The sequence below is a fragment of the Lithobates pipiens genome, unplaced genomic scaffold (genome assembly GCF_037356315.1).
Source record: "Lithobates pipiens isolate NorthernLeopardFrog02 unplaced genomic scaffold, aLitPip1_a1.2 Scaffold_30, whole genome shotgun sequence".
Taxonomy (NCBI): Eukaryota; Metazoa; Chordata; class Amphibia; order Anura; family Ranidae; genus Lithobates; species Lithobates pipiens.
The window spans coordinates 130,639,953-130,657,689 of record NW_027507791.1 but is presented as its reverse complement, the minus strand read 5'-3'; the positions used below and the strand labels follow the sequence as shown (position 1 = coordinate 130,657,689).

The window sequence follows — 17,737 nt, the reverse complement described above, 5'->3', positions numbered from 1 at the left end:
CCTCATTCATTTTTAGAAATGTGAGGTAGTTAACACTGTCGTGAGCTAGGCGAGTACGCTTATCGGTCACGATCCCCCCTGCTGCGCTGAACGTCCTTTCGGACAGGACACCGCACGAGGGGCAAGCCAACAGTTCGATTGCAAATTGGGCAAGCTCTGGCCAGAGGTCAAGCCTGCCCACCCAATAGTCCAGGGGTTCATCACTCCTCAGAGCATCCACATTGGCCGTTAACCCGATGTAGTCGGACACCTGACGGTCTAGGCGTTCCCTGATGCTGGATCCGGATGACACCTGTCGATGGGTCGGCTGAAAGAATGACCTCATATCAGAAGTCACTAACACATCTTCAAACTGGCCTCTTCTTGCAGGCGCTGTTGGATTGGTACCCGCAACTCCTTCTCTGGGAGTGGGAATTGCTCCTATGCCAGTGCACGCAAAAGCAGAATGCAGCATTTCTCCAAGCAAGGCCTGGAAGCGCTCCATTATGACAGCCCTCTGTGACGGCGGTAACATTTCCGCCATTTTGTGTTTGTACCGGGGATCTAAGTACGTTGCCACCCAGTACTGGTCCTTGACCCTTATGCTTTTTATACGGGGGTCCCTATTAAAACACTGGAGCATGAAGGCCCCAATTTGCACTAAACTGGAAGCGGTGTGGTGGCCTGGCTCCTGCTCATCATCCAGGATAATGTCATCCTCTTCATTCTCCTCTCCCCATCCACGCACAACAACAGGGATCCCAGAAAGGTTTAAAGCATGCTCTTCTTGCTCCTCCTCATCCGCCCCGCCACCATCCTCCTCTGACTCCTCTTCAGACTCCTGTTGTTCACTTGTCTCAGATAGAGTAGCCCCCCTGGGAATTCATCCAGCATTGCGACTTCCTCATCTTCCCGCTCCTATTCCTCCACAGCTTGATCAATGACACGACGCAATGCACGCTCCATAAAGAAGGCATAAGGTACCATGTCACTGATGGCGCCATGGCTGCGACTGACCAGTTTGGTGATTTCCTCAAATGGCCGCAGAAGTCTGCATGCGTCGCGCATGAGCAGCCACTGGCGCGGTGAAAAAAAAACCAGCTCCCCAGAACCTGTTCTGCCGCAGAGTTCATACAGGTAGACGTTAACTGCATGTTTCTGCTGGAGCAGCCTATCAAGCATATAGAAGGTTGAGTTCCATCACGTCGGGCAATCGCAAATAAGATGTCTGACCGGCAGATTGTGTCGCCGCTGAATGTCAGCAAGGCGAGCCATGGCCGTGTAAGATCTTCTGAAATGGGCCGAGATTTTCCTTGCCTGCCGCAAGATGTCCTGGACCCCAGGGTATTTGACAACGAATCACTGCACGACCAAGTTTAAGACGTGTGCCATGCATGGCACGTGCGTCATTTTGCCCTGTTTCAATGCGCTAAGCAGATTGGCACCGTTGTCACACACCACTTTACTAACTGTCAAATTGAGCGGTGTTAGCCACTGATCTGCCTGTGAACGCAAAGCTGAAAGGAGTGCCGGGCCAGTGTGGCTCTTGGCCTCCAGGCACAACAGACGCAGCACGGCATCGCAACGTCTCACCTGGCATGTCGAATCTGGGGAGCTTGGGCGGCGCAGCGGAAGAGACGCTAGCAGCGGAAAAGGAGGAGTCAGCCGAGGAGGAGAGGGAGGAGGATGGAGTAGGAGGAGGAGGAGAAGAAGAGGCAGGCCTGCATGCAATCCGTGGCGGTAAAACCAAATCTACACGGGTGCCACGGGTTACATGCTTGACGGCCGTCAGAAGGTTCACCCAGTGGGCAGTAAGAGTGATATACCTTCCCTGCCCGTGTTTGCTAGACCACGTGTCTGTGGTCAGATGTATTTTGGCACCGCCACTGTGTGCCAGAGATACATTCACTTGCTGCTGAACATGGCCATATAGCTCTGGGATGCCCTTCTCTGAGAAATACTTCCTTCCTGGGACCTTCCATTGTGGTGTTCCAATGGCCACAAATTTTCGAAAGGCCTCCGAGTCCACCAGTTTATATGGCAGTAGTTGGCGGGCTATCGGTTCTGACAAGCCAGCTGTCAACCTTTGGGCAAGAGGGTTATCCGGCGTCATCATTTTTTTACGCTCAAACATTAGGCCCACGGAAGCCTGCCTTTTTGCAGAAAAACGTGAGCTTGGCGTGATGGAAGGTGGAGTGGAGGACAATTGTGAGGAGAGAGGAAAAGGAGAAGTAGAAGACGAGGCCGGACAGTGAGAGCCTGGAGTGTGGCTTTGTGTGTTCCGTTGCTCCCACTGGGCTCGGTGATGGCTGCTCATGTGCCTTCTTAAGGTGGTCGTCCCTAGGTGAGTGTTGGGCTTACCGCGACTAATGCGTTGACTGCAAAGATTGCAGATGGCAACGCTATTGTCAGCAGCGGACACGTTAAAAAAAGCCCACACTGCAGAGCCATGTTCCGGTGTCCTGGGAGCGCCAGATGTGACCGTACATGGTCGATGACTCACTCCTGATACATTTGCAGTCTGCTTTGTCCCTCCTGTGCAATGTAAGTTATTCCTGCTTCTCCTCCCTATCTGCTGGTCCATATCTCCCTCTGAACTCCCCTCCTCTTCCTTTCTTGTGAGCACCCACGGGACATCACTAGACACGTCATCATCGACGTCACCTTCCCCACCACTATAAGTAGAGATCTCGGAGTAGGCAGCAACACCGGAGACCAACCTCCTCCTTGGGCTGATCTGGGTACTGTCGTCAGACTGCTGAGTAGCGGTTGTTGCTACCCCCTCTTCCTGATCCAATACCAAGAGTGGCTGCGCATCAGAAATGTCTTTATATGGATCGGAAAATAATTCCTAGGGACTCAAGCGGAAGGTATGTGGTGGTGGTGGTGTTGTTGGTGGTAGTGTCTTTGGGGGTGCACATAGCAGAGAGTGAAGAAGAGGGTGCAGATCAAGAGTATGAGGAGGGTGCAGAAGAGTAAGGCTGAGTGAGACACTCAACCAAGTCTGGTGCGTCCTAAAGTAATTGAACGCACCTTCTGCAACTTCCCACTTTGGCTCAAGCCTGTTGCTCCTGCCCTACCCCTACCACCCCTGCGGAAGGGCCTGCCTCTTCCTCTGCCTGTCATTTTTTAAATGACCCTGTGACAAAACTCTCAGTCCCTATACTGATAAAGGACTGCTGCAGTATAGGGCAGCAGTCAGCAGTAGTGCACCTCAACCCTATGTATTGTGGACCTATACCAGTCCTTAAGGAATAGCAGACTGTACCTCACTCAACCCTATGTACTGTAGCACCCTAGACCTTACCAGTCCTTATAAGGACCTTTGTGGAACAAGTAGGTTGTGAATGATTAGCAGACTGTACCTCTGTCCCTATACTGATAAAGGACTGCTGCAGTATAGGGCAGCAGTCAGCAGTAGTGCACCTCAACCCTATGTATTGTGGACCTATACCAGTCCTTAAGGAATAGCAGACTGTACCTCACTCAACCCTATGTACTGTAGTACCCTAGACCTTACCAGTCCTTATAAGGACCTTTGTGGAACAAGTAGGTTGTGAATGATTAGCAGACTGTACCTCAGTCCCTATACTGATAAAGGACTGCTGCAGTATAGGGCAGCAGTCAGCAGTAGTGCACCTCAACCCTATGTATTGTGGACCTATACCAGTCCTTAAGGAATAGCAGACTGTACCTCACTCAATCCTATGTACTGTAGCACCCTAGACCTTACCAGTCCTTATAAGGACCTTTGTGGAACAAGTAGGTTGTGAATGATTAGCAGACTGTACCTCTGTCCCTATACTGATAAAGGACTGCTGCAGTATAGGGCAGCAGTCAGCAGTAGTGCACTTCAACCCTATGTATTGTGGACCTATACCAGTCCTTAAGGAATAGCATGCTGTACCTCACTCAACCCTATGTACTGTAGTACCCTAGACCTTACCAGTCCTTATGAGGACCTTTGTGGAACAAGTAGGTTGTGAATGATTAGCAGACTGTACCTCAGTCCCTATACTGATAAAGGACTGCTGCAGTATAGGGCAGCTGTCAGCAGTAGTGCACCTCAACCCTATGTATTGTGGACCTATACCAGTCCTTAAGGAATAGCAGACTGTACCTCACTCAACCCTATGTACTGTAGCACCCTAGACCTTACCAGTCCTTATAAGGACCTTTGTGGAACAAGTAGGTTGTGAATGATTAGCAGACTGTACCTCAGTCCCTATACTGATAAAGGACTGCTGCAGTATAGGGCAGCAGTCAGCAGTAGTGCACCTCAACCCTATGTATTGTGGACCTATACCAGTCCTTAAGGAATAGCAGACTGTACCTCACTCAACCCTATGTACTGTAGCACCCTAGACCATACCCGTCCTTATAAGGACCTTTGTGGAACAAGTAGGTTGTGAATGATTAGCAGACTGTACCTCAGTCCCTATACTGATAAAGGACTGCTGCAGTATAGGGCAGCAGTCAGCAGTAGTGCACCTCAACCCTATGTATTGTGGATCTATACCAGTCCTTAAGGAATAGCAGACTGTACCTCACTCAACCCTATGTACTGTAGTACCCTAGACCTTACCAGTCCTTATAAGGACCTTTGTGGAACAAGTAGGTTGTGAATGATTAGCAGACTGTACCTCAGTCCCTATACTGATAAAGGACTGCTGCAGTATAGGGCAGCAGTCAGCAGTAGTACACCTCAACCCTATGTATTGTGGACCTATACCAGTCCTTAAGGAATAGCAGACTGTACCTCACTCAACCCTATGTACTGTAGCACCCTAGACCTTACCAGTCCTTATAAGGACCTTTGTGGAACAAGTAGGTTGTGAATGATTAGCAGACTGTACCTCAGTCCCTATACTGATAAAGGACTGCTGCAGTATAGGGCAGCAGTCAGCAGTAGTGCACCTCAACCCTATGTATTGTGGACCTATACCAGTCCTTAAGGAATAGCAGACTGTACCTCACTCAATCCTATGTACTGTAGCATCCTAGACCTTACCAGTCCTTATAAGGACCTTTGTAGAACAAGTAGGTTGTGAATGATTAGCAGACTGTACCTCAGTCCCTATACTCATAAAGGACTACTGCAGCAGAAGGGCAGCAGTCAAGTATAATATTCTTTCTATATTTGGAAGAAAGAATATTATACGTGTACAAGCCTATTACCATACCAGTCCTGAAAAGAACCTTTGTGGACCTAATAGTAACAGCTACTGATTTAACTGACTGTCCCTCACTGCCTCACACAGCTTCCTGCCTGTCCCTATTTAAACTGACAAAACAGAGGCTGCTGGAACAATAACTTGAATAGCACTTTTGTGGACCTAATAGTAACAGCTAATGATTAAACTGACTGTCCCTGCAGCACACAGCGTACTGTCCCTCTCTCTACACTGACAAGAGACAGGCTGCTGCAACAATCAGTAACACAGCAGTGCCTCAAACCTATATCCTGAACTACACCTAACACCTATGCCAGTCCTGAAAAGAACTTTTGTGGACCAAATAGCTAGCGATTTGGGTCACTGCAATCTCTCCCTGCTCCACACAGCAACCTCTCCCTATAGTGACAGAAGAAAGAATGTAAAATGGCCGCCGGATCGGGTGTATTTATAAGTTAGGGGGAATGTCCAAGTGTCCATGTGCTGTAATGTCTCAATTGGCTGTCCTGTACCCCATGATGGATGTGTCATCATAGGTCAAAGTTCTTTTACACAGTAAACACGGAAGTCCGCCGGACGTACGGCGGCAATAGTCCACCGATTGGGCGGATGGCAAACAGCCGAAATTCGCCGCAAAACGACCGCCGGGCGAACCGTTCGGCCATCCCTATCCACAGGAGACAATTTCTTAGAAAAGTAGCCACAAGGATGTATAGTGCTCTCAGAGGTAGGACACTGAGACAGATGGACGCCTACTCCAGTCTCGGATGCATTAACCTCAAGGATGAAGGATAACGTAGGATCAGGATGTGCCAGCACAGGAGCTGAAACAAAGGCAGCCTTGAGAGACTCAAAGGCTTTAATGAAATCCGGAGACCAATTCTGTGGGTTACCATCCTTTCTGGTCATATCAATCAGGGGTTTGACCAGAGAAGAGAAATTCCCAATACATTTCCGATAATAATTGGCAAAGCCAAGAAAACATTGTAGCTGACGTAGAGCTACGGGTCGAGGCCACTGTAGAACTGCAGATAGTTTCTCTGGGTCCATCGAAAAACTGACAGTAGAAATGACATATGTAAATGTGTCCCTCGCGCTACTTAGAGTAACTAAAATATCTGTCTGTAAACAGTAGAAATATGTTTAACCGCTTGCCGCCCGCCCAATGTCATATGACAGTGCACATATGCAAAAAATACATTTACCTCCAGCAAAGCTTATTTAAAACACCTAGACATTTTCAAAAAACATTATCAAAAAATATAGGGATTTGGTCACACCATATTGCTATTTGGTGCTTAAGACCACTTACTGCGACAAAGTACCCCATGATTAGTGGGTCCTACACTATCCATAGATTGGGAGATCCTGCTTCTCTGAACCATTGGATTTCTGCACCATTTTTAATGCATCTTTTAGGGTGTGCCCCCCAAATATATTGTTTGTCGACATCATATGACGTTGCAGTGAGCGGTGATATCTGAATGATGCCTGCAGCTACAGGCATTATTCAAATATCTTCTTTTACAGCCAGTGATTTCCTACACCATAAGAACAATCGTAGCAACTGTCCAGACCCACTGGCTGGGTCCCTGACTTGATCACCACCTGAAGTTTTGTGATTCTTCACCGTGCCCCTTCAGTGAGAATACTGCTCCGGTACTTGCTTCAGTTACTCACTGTGGTCCCTGGTAATAAGGGGGTTGGTCCCTTAGTGGTGACAGCTTCCTTTCTACCTCTGACCACTGACAGGACAGCAAAACCATCATTTTTGGTTGGACTGCAAGCCCAGCCCTGTGCTGCCCTCTTACTCTGGATAGGCCCTCAGACAGCCTAGCATCCAGACGCCCCCGGGATAGGCCCAATATCTGGCCTAGCAGCCCGGGGCACACAACACACGTCCACCCAAACAGCCATCTAGGTGGCACAGAACACAGATCACCTGACCTCACCTGAATATATAGGCTCTCCCAGCAGGCCAAGGAATTCAATTAAACCCCTGCCCATTGGCTGAGATACCCCATATACCCATAACCTGACCTTGTGTTGCCCTTCCACCAAGTACCCAGCCACCTAGTGGTAGAAGAGAAAAGTGCAACAAGGCCAAACTTAGGGAGAAATCAATGGATCTCTAGCAATCAACCAGGCTAACTACTCCTGGCAAGTAAATTTGTAAGGAGCAACCCTGCCTAAACTTCAGGGTGCTACATTGATTTTAATATATCTGAATTAAGAACATTTAAAATAAAATAACAATGATGTTCCCTTATGTGTCCCATTTGTAACTGACTTCTATCATCCGCATATGTGGACTAATATACCTTAAAGTGTCTCTAAAGGCAGAAGTTTTTTTTTATCTTAACGCATTCTATGCATGAAGGTAAAAAACCTTCTGAGTGCAGATAGCCCCCCTTATACTTAACCCATCTGGATACAGCGATGTGCTTGAGAGCAACTCTCTCTTATTGGCTTACACAGCAGTGGGAGCCATTGGCCAGTGAGGGGCGAGCGGGGGCTAGGGCAAGCCACACTTAATGAAGAATGTCCATTCACAGGGTCATGTCTTGGGAGCGAGCCTGCTGAGTGCACCTATAGAAAGAGGTGTGCTATTGGAGTACTCAGCAGAGGAGAAGACTGTGTCTGCGGGTGCAGTTGTAGCTGAGCTGTGTGTGAAGAGGAGACCTGACTAGGGTGCTGAAGTGACTTTGGCTTAGGGTGTAGTAGTGATCAGGTGAAGTGCAGTGGGAACTTTAACTGGGGATTGCATTGCTGAGGCAAAAGGACAAAAAACCTTATTGGAGTGATGGGCACAAAAGTAGCTTCACTACCTCAGGATAAGTGTTAACAGAACATCCCATTAGAGTTTAAAAAGAGGACACTGTTTTTTGGGGGGGTTTTTTGAAAGCCCATGGCGTATGAACCACACTCAAAAACTTCACCCAGTGCCAAAAAAATGTGCACACACATAAAGAGTGAAACACAAAAAAGCGCAACGGGTACACAAGCACTCTGAAATCAGAGGGCCTTGCCCTGAATCCCCCAGGGCGTTAGGCTCCTGACAGGAACAAGGGTACTTAAAAGATGGTCCATCTGGCTGAGACCAGACAGACCCCTTTCTCTGGAAGGTCTGCTGAAACAGACCCACCCAAGTACTAGGTAGGGCTCCCCCGAAGGGAGACCCCATAAGAGAGAGTGAACTAAGCCAGAAGGCCATGTCCACCCCCTCCCAAGACTTTCAGGGCACACCCAAGGACCTGCAACCCTACTCATCCCACATGCAGTGTACAACATAAAAATACAAAAACATGACAAACAAAGGAATAAATAAAAATAAAGTGCGGGAGGAATAAGTGGATTGGGGGGGGGGGGGGGGGGGGGTCAAAAACTCAAGCAAATCAAGATCAACCTCTAACACCTCAGTTTTTCTTTTTTCTTTTGTTTAGGTATCAGATAAATGGAACAACCAGCAACAGAAATTAGAAGAAAAACAGAATGAGGGTCTTCAGAAAATCAGAGAAAAAGGAGAGCAGGTAACCAAAATTTAATAGAGCAGAAACATCAACTATATCGTATACACAACTGCAGATTACTGAACATGTGACTTTAATATCCAGTAATGTACTAGTATATCAAGGTGTCTGTGCTACTTACAACAACCAGCTGCATTCTTATTATCATTCCATTTACTAGACTATGGGGTTGATTTATAATAAATATTGGATAACAATATTTGTACTCCAAAATACTCTACTCCACTTCACAAATCATGGAAGTATCCAACCCAGAGTTTTTAATTTAACAGAAAGATCTCCATGACTGGAGAAAAGCCAATCATGTGACTTTAACCAATTGCCTACTGGGCACTTAAACCCTCTTCCTGCCCAGGGCCAATTTTCACTTTGAATGACAATTGTGTGGTCATGCAACGCTGTACCACAAAATTTTTATAATTTTTTCACACAAATTGAGCTTTCTTTTGGTGGTATTTAATCACCACTAGGTTTTTTATTTTTTGCTAAAGAAAAAAAAAAGACCAAAAATTTTGAAACAAAACAACATTTGTTATAAAATTTTGTAAACAGGTAATTTTCACCTTCACTGATGTGTGCTGATGGGCTGCACTGATGGGCAATGATGGGCACTGATGAGGCAGCACTGATGAGGCTGCACTGATGGGCTGTACTGATAGGCACTGATGAGGTGGCAATGATGAGGCGGCACTGATGAGGCTGCACTGATGGGCACTGATGAGGCGGCACTGATGAGGAGGCAATGATGGGCACTGATAGGTGGCACTGATGGGCACTGATAGCTGGCACTGATGGGCATGAAGGCAGGGACTGATGTCCCTGTAACAGAAGCCAGTTACCAGCTTTATTCTCTTCTCCTCATGCTGATTGTGAGGAGAAAAAAAAGCCGATAACCGGTTTCTGTTAAGTTCTGTGATCAGCTGCCATTGGCTGACAGCTGATCACATGGTAAAGGTCCCCCTGTGATTGGGCCTTTACCCTGTTCTGTGATCAGTTGAGTCCGAAAGGGGAACATGAGCAGCGCGATCACGGGAGGACATCCTCCCAGCACTCGAAGCCTGTACTGTAGCCACCATAGAATGCATTAAGATAAAAAAACCTTTTACCTTGACAACCACTTTATCCACTTCAATACTGGGCACTTGTACTCCTTTCTTGCCAGGCCAATTTTCAGCTTTTAGCGCTGTCACACTTTGAATGACAATTGGGCGGTTATGCAACACTGTACCCCTATGAAATTCTTATAATTTTGTTCACACAAATAACTACCAATTTTCAGCCCGCACCAGCCCGGTCAGTTAATCCAGCTCCCCTGCTTCAACTAGCAGTGGCTTCAGGGAGCAAAGGGGGTGCTGACAGCTAATGGGCCATAGTAAAGCCATAGGTGACTTTCCCATTCCCAAGCATTGCCAGCCGTTGTTGAGCAGTCTCTCCTCCTGCAGCTAGCACTGGCTGACACAGGGGAGATCGCATGACCAGTCCAGAGTAGCCTGAAAATTGTTAAGTATAAACATCTTTCTAAGGGCTCCTTCACACAGGCGTGTCCGTGTACGGAGCCAGCTCTGCTCAGCAGGGGGATCGCTCTGTCAATACCCGCTGAGCAGGAAGATGACAGGTCCGTCTCGGCATACTGGGCAGAGACGGACCTGTCAGAGCGCCGCTCTCCCCTATGGGGGATCAGAAGAGGACGGACCGCAGAGTCCGTTGCCACCCGATCCTCAGACAGATGGAAGGTAGGTTTTTCCCCGTCACACTTTTTCGGATCGGAGCAGGTCGGATGTCAGTGGACATGTCACCGCTGACATCTGACGCTCCATAGAGGTCTATGGAGAGTCCATTCAGGTCCCCCTAAAAAACTGACAGGCGGACCTGAACGGATCGTTCGTGTGAAAGAGGCCTTACACAGATTCATTAGTATAGGTGTTATGAGGAGGAGGAAGCATTTTTACAATTAGTTAGGCATAATCTGTAATTCTACTTTAACCGCTTAAGGAATGCCCCCACGTACATATACTGCGGGAGGGCGTCCCCCTTAGCGTGAAATCACATACTTGAATGTGATTTTTTTTCAGGGTCTGGGGTGCGCTGTGTCTAATCACAGCGGGAGCCAATCAGCAGGTTCGCCGGAGCCGCTGATCATTCCCAAGGCAGACAGAGAGCGGCGGTCTGCCTATATAAAGAAGGCAGATTGCCGTTCTGTGACAGGAGAATCTTGTGACAGAGATCTTGTGTTTCTGCTAAGCAGGAACAAGGATCTCTGTCTTCTTACCGTACAAGCACCCCTCCACAGTTACCAAGCCTATGACACACATTTAACCCTTTGATTGCTCCTGATGTTAATCCCTTACCTGCCAGGATAATTGGTACAGTGATCAGTGCATATTATTTAGCATTGATCACTGTATTAGTGTCCCTGGTTCCCAAAAAAGTGTCAAAAGTTTCCCATTGTATCCGATTTGTCCGCCACAATGCCGCAGTTCCGCTATAAGTCACTGATCTCCACCATTACTAGTAAAAAAAAAAAAATCTATAAAAATTCCACAAAAATATCCCTTAGTTTGTAGACGCTATAACTTGAGCGAAAACCAATCAAATATACACTTATTGGGATTTTTTTTTACCAAAAATATGTAGCAGAATACATATTAGCTTAAATTGATGAAGAAATTCGATTTTCTACATTTTATTTGGGTGTGTTTTATAGCAGAATGTACTTTTTTTTTTTCAAATTTGTTTGTCTTTTTTTGTTTATAGCACAAAAAATAAAAACCGCAGATGTGATCAAATACCACCAAAAAAAAAACTCTATTTGTGGAAAAAAATTACATACATTTTATTTGGGTACAGCGTTGCATGACTGCGCAAAGTTAAAATAACACAGTGCCGTAATGCAAAAAATGGCCTGGTCATTAAGGGGGGTAAACCTTCTGGAGTTGAAGTGGTTAAAGCATTATTGGAGATCAGAACACAATGTTTTCATAACTGAATTGACTTCCTTTAGATCTGAAACCCCATTGGCAGTGAAGCAGTTAATTTAACCTTGAAATCTAGTTTCCTGTGTGATTATACTTGTTTTGTCAGCCCTCGTATGATTTATAATAATCATTTTCTCCTCTCTGCTAAAGCATTGAGGGAATCATAAATATGCGGAAGACTGTGACACATCCTATTATGATGACGTTTTTTTATTTATAGAGATATCAGAATGCAATCTGCTAGTGACACCTGGATTTAATAGATATGATCAGAGTATGACTCAGTACCTGCCAAAGATGTGCGCTGTAATCTTTTCTCTGTTTTGTTGCTCTAACATGAATAATCTCTTGAAAAACAAAGAGCTTTGAGTCTTTCGAAAGACCTCAGAGAGCAGAACAGAATTATAGTAATGTGCTAAAAAAAGAATCTTGTATTGTAGGAAATAAGGGACTGCCATTGGTGACTTTTCTTTTAAAAATGCTGGTTGCCTGGCTGTCATGCTGACCTTTGACCTAAAGTCCATAGCCTGTAATGTTTTTTTTCATAGAGTGATAAACAAGCTCACTGGCATGTCTGAAAAGAAATACAGTTTACCTCGTGCATACCTCCCAACAGTCCCGGATTGGGCGGGACTGTCCCGCATTTTCACCTTAGTCCCATGGTCCCAGAGTACAGGGGCTTTGTCCTGCATTACTCCATGCAGAGCAGGACCTGCAGCAGTATGCTGCAACATCTAGCACAGCCAGGGATTGGTGGGCAAGCCGGCAGGGGTACGGCTGCAATGAGAGAAAGTGCAGCTGTCAAATTCAGCCTGCGATGTCAGGGATAGGTAGGCCGATATTCGCTTTCAGCCTCCTGACTCCACCTCACAAACACCCTGCCCCTCCACCTGACACCGGCCACCAGAGAGTGGCACCCTGCCCCTCCTCCTGACTACGCCTGCCACAAAGCGCCACCTGGCCCCTCCTCCTGACTCCGGGCACTAGAGAGCGGCACTCTGCCCCTCCTCCTGACTCCACCCGCCATAAATCGTCAGTCTTCCAGTGACATGAGAGGTCCAGTGAATTTGGTGCTCCATGGCTGACTGAGGAGCATGGATTCTGGGGCCCCCAGGAGGGCCAAGAGTAGTGTGGTGGCCCCCGTGGTGTGGAGATGGATCCTCACCCTGCAAGCTATGAACTCCAGGTGCGGGTAGTAAAGTACGCTGGGAGGAGCCCATCATCACCAAAAAGATCTATAGCTGCAGAGTGGCTACAACTGCCAGCATGGCCTGAGTAACAGGGGGAATTCAACTCCCAGCATGCCTAAGTGACAGGGGGACTACAACTCCCAGCATTTACCGAGCTTGTGTAACTCACTGTTGGATGCTTTTATTCTTTTTATTTTAATGATTGTTCTGGGGTTTCTGTCTGTGAGAATCCTGCTTGTGGCACAGCAATCAAAGCAGAAGCCCAAGTTTTGTTTAACTACACCCCATAAGCCCCTCCCACTCTTAAAAATGTGGTCACACCCATTTTTGCAGCGGCGTGCATAGTGCACACTTCCTTTCTCAAGTGTACCTCATTCTGAGGTTCAAATGTTGGGCAGTATGCCTATTATTAATGATAAATGCAGCTGGAAAGCTTGTGAATTTTGTTAGACGTTACTGCAAGGGGTGAGAGGGGCTGAGCAGGACTCATAGAGAGCAATGCATGATTAATCAAATGATGTGGGCAGATCTAGGCATGGCTGTTCATTGATAGTGCTATCAATGGTGGCAATAGCTAAGCAGCTACAGCAGCAGTAAAGGTGACAAGGAAAGTGTTGTCACCCTATTAAAGGGTCATTGTCTCCACTGGCAGGACAAGCAGGTATAAAATGTTCCAGGGGGTACTTAGACAAACAGATAACCCAGTCCTACTGATATGGGCAGCCTCACATATGTGATTTTATAGTTTGGCCATAAGTCATCTTTAAATCATTTTGGAATTACAAAATTATTATTTTAAATTTCAAAATATGGCTTTGCCATTGGAATTTTGGATGATGTTAAAATAAATAGCTGCAAAACCTAGATGGGAGAGCAATATTTCTTATGGCCGCTATAGCTAGTAGTCCTTATCAAGAGAACATTTTCCAACAAGCTGGATGTACACAAGTCTATTGATAGAATGACTTGTGTACAATTAGCTTGTACATACATGGATTGAAATGAAGCTGGTCCCTGCTGAACTGGCTGAATTTCAATCCACGCATGGCTGGTTTAGTCACTGACCTTGCAAATTAGATGGTTTGACTAGGCATGCCCCAAACAACAGTCAGACAACTATCATTTTCATCAGGAGGTTGTAAATGACAGACCCCATATTTCTTTCAGCCGAGGTTTCCTTTTACTGTCTTCTCTGTATTGTATGTGCATTGTATGTACAATGCATTACTGATTATGCACTATATTTGTGCAGTGCGTGCACCAAGAATTTTAAGTAAAGGCACAAATAGTTTTTAGTACCATTTAAAAACAAAATGTAAAACAACGTGTAAAAAATGAATTTGTGGCAAAAGTGGAGAAATCCAAATTCACTCCATTCCGCTAAAGATTAAAAAAAAATAAAAAATAGAATCAGACCCTCTGTCAAGTTTTTATTCCTGTCTGTGTTCCCATTGTGAAGATTCATTCCTATATTTGTAATGGTGGCCATTGTCACTGAAAAAAATAAAATTAGGGAAAACCAACATTTTAGAGTTGCCCCCAAAGCAATAGTTGGAGAGAAATTATCCAATGGGATACCTGTTCTGGAGACAACTGTCTAAGAGCGTAATTCCCTTCACTTTGGGAGATTTCCTTTAACTTCCTGTTGCATCTCTGGAACAGGAAGTGAAGATAAACTTGCCCAATGGTACACAGGGGTGTTAACCCTTCCCTACTCTTTCCTGAGCCAAAAAAAAGCTTTTGACTACACATGCATATTAACATATAACTAAAGGCAATACCTTTTTTGAAAAATCTACAGTCGTGAGTGGTTACAAGGTTCTATCAGGTTCTTTTTGTTGTCACAGGGAATGAAAGTGGGGGTAAGTTCAACATTTTGAGTTGTCGCCAATTTTACAACTTGTTCACAAGACATCTGGCTATGTTGGGATTTACATGACATTGGAAAGATATTCTTTTAATTCCTGTTGAATCTACATGACAGGAAATTAAGGAAAATCTCCCTAATGGAACACAGGCTTTAGATATACTTTAAATAATAAATGTTCACAGATCACAGGGCTATTTTTTCCTCTTTTGAAGGTCAATGCGATTTTAGTAACACTGACCATATATATAAAACAGCATATATTACTAATTATTATTTTGTATCTTAAAAAGACACAGAAAGACCTTCAACAAGAATACCAAGAAAAACTAAAGAGCATGGAGGGGGAAGTGGCAGAACTGATACATAACTGTATGGCACCATTGTTTCCAGCAGAGGCCAAAAGTCTTAAGAAAGAGCCAATGACCTGTGCACACATGTGGGAATTTCTCTTTGCAAGAAATGAGAACGTAAATTCTTCTGCAGAAAACAGTAAAAAAGAAGCAAACACAGAAGAGAAACCAGAAAAAGAGGCTGAGGGGAAGACTTTGCCAAATGACCCTCCTAGTGAACCTACATCTAAAGACTCTGCAGATGTTGAGAAATCTAAAGGTGACATACCTTGTAGTGATGCTCCAGCACCAGAATCACCTTCTAAACCTGAGGAAAAGGCAAAGGATGTGGTGGAAAAGGTCTGTTCCAAAGAGGCCTCTACACAATAGGAATGGGTTGGCTGACAAATGAAGTCTATTCAATGTGTGGTCATGGAGCAAGTAAAGATATATTCATGTCTGACTGACTCGTTGCAGAAAAGACAAACTAACTAAATTGGGGATTAAATTATTTTGAGTTTGGGATTGTAGGGTGGATTTTATAATGGTATGAGGCAATTAATATTTATCTTTAGTTGTTCAAAATAGTTTTCTCTGTGCATGTATGTGTTGGGGACAGATTAGAGTACAACGTAAGCTTGTATACCCCCCGAAGAGCTATTTTGTCAAATGAGTAGAAGAAAAGGACCTTACTCACCAAATACTGCGTGGTGGAAGTACTGCTCTTTCGATGAAGGGCTAGTAATCATGTACATATGCATACTCTTATGAACTAATATACTATTTTCAGTCAAAGTTTATAATAAATATATATGTTTGTTGTGAATACTCCATCTTTAAATGTATCTAAAGAAAGGGAAAAAAAAAAGAAACAATGTTTTTTTTGGACAGACAACCTTGTGATTTTTTTTTATGATACACTATGCTGTAGAAAACTAAAAGTTATCTAACAGGATTTCCATCTGCTTTAAAGTTTGAGTTTGGTTATTATTTTTAAATCAGCACAAGGAACGGTACTTACATTGAATGAGAAATGTCCCTTCTACTGTGGCTCTCTAATGCTGTGTACACACGATCGAATTGTCCAGCAGACTTAGTCCGGCAAACAATCGGCAAACAATCCGTCAGACTTTCTAACAAACGGACACGGACACTCCGAAAGTCCGGCGATTTCTAACGCAATGACGTACAGCACGTACGACGAGTCTAGAAAAAGGAAGTTCAATAGCCAGTAGCCAATAGCTTCCTTCTCGTACTTGCTTCAGAGCATGCGTCATTCTTAGTCAAAACTACTTTCTAAGTCCACCCGTCTTTACGATGAAAAAGTCTGCTGGAGCCCACACACAATCAAATTGTCTGGCGTAATGTGGTCTGGCGGACTAAGTCCGCCAGACAATTCGATCGTTTGTACGCGGCATTAGTTTACATTTTCTGTCCTCTGCTCCATATAACCTCCATAGCAGTAATCTTCTAGTATTGCGGAGGTTAATAAGAGCCACTAGACCTGTCATAGCCATTTGTTAAGAGTGCCAATTACAGTTGCATATCCACTCTTTCTGCCCCCTCCTCCATTCATAGAAGCTGTATTATAGCTTTCAATAATGAAAGGGGCTCTATGAATGGAGACTGAATGGATGAATGAAGGGTCCACCTCCTCCATTCATAGAGTGCTCTTCATTGCTGGAATCGATAGTACAGATTCTATAAATGAAGAAGGGTGTGGAAAGTGCCTATAACAGGTTCAGCGGCTCATATTAACACCTGTATCGCTGGAGGATTACCACTATTTGGGAATACAAAAGAACGGAAGACTGAAGACTTAAGCAAACGGAGCAACCACTAGCACAAGAGACACTTCTAATTCAGTTTAGGCACGGTCCCTTGTGCTGATTTAACAAAACAAAAAAAATGTTGTAAACTTAAGTTTTAAAGCAAATCCGTCATTTGACAGATAATTAACTCCTTTGCGCCTAAGGGTAAAACAAATTTAAATGCCTAAGCACAATTTTGCAATTTTGACATATGTTAGTAAAACCGTACATATCACAACTACTTTGTGCATCCAGGTGGATTATACTGCATTTTTTTTCGGCAAAAAATTAATTGGGCTTTCTGTTGGTGGTAAAAGGTAATGGATATCTCCATTTTTTCTTTATTATTATCAAAGAAAAACTGGCCCAAAATAGTAAAGAAATTCCTTTTTTTTAAATGTAGCTGTATATTTAGCTGTATAATTCTTGCCACTACGATAACTTTCAACCAAAGTACAACCCAAATTAAATTCTCTTGCTCCTGACGATTGCAGCGATATCACATGTGTGTATGTTAGTTGTTATTTGGTACTTGTAGTAACTACTTGTAATAACTGACACTAAAGCCCCATACACACTATCAGATTTTCTGCTTTTGTCTTCAGATTTACCAAAACCATGTAGTGCAAGGGCTGGCCTGATTGCATACAAATTGAAACTCCTAAGGTTTGACCTCATATTATATGGTTTTAGTAAATCTGAAGGAAAAAATCAGCAGAAAATCTGATAGTGTGTATGTGGCTTAACTGACACTGATACTAAAAAGAAAAAAATATACTGGCATTGACCTTTGACCCTGACCTTGACCCAAACACTAACCCTGGCACTGACCTAGATCAAACCTTGATCTGGGTTTTTTTTTTTTGGTTGTTTTAATAT

The 17,737-nt window shown here is 44.6% G+C and overlaps 1 protein-coding gene across 2 annotated transcripts in view; it reads left to right on the top strand.

The window, feature by feature from the left end:
• Positions 1 to 15,873, top strand: part of PLCB2 (phospholipase C beta 2) — a 384,423-nt gene extending 368,550 nt beyond the window's left edge. For both annotated transcript variants that reach the window (XM_077464867.1, XM_077464866.1), the window contains exons 31-32: positions 8,597 to 8,683; positions 15,009 to 15,873. In XM_077464867.1, the coding sequence (XP_077320993.1) occupies positions 8,597 to 8,683; positions 15,009 to 15,437 (516 nt within the window). In that variant the 3' untranslated portion in view covers positions 15,438 to 15,873. The remainder of the gene's footprint in view (positions 1 to 8,596; positions 8,684 to 15,008) is intronic.
• The last annotated feature ends 1,864 nt before the right edge of the window (positions 15,874 to 17,737 follow it).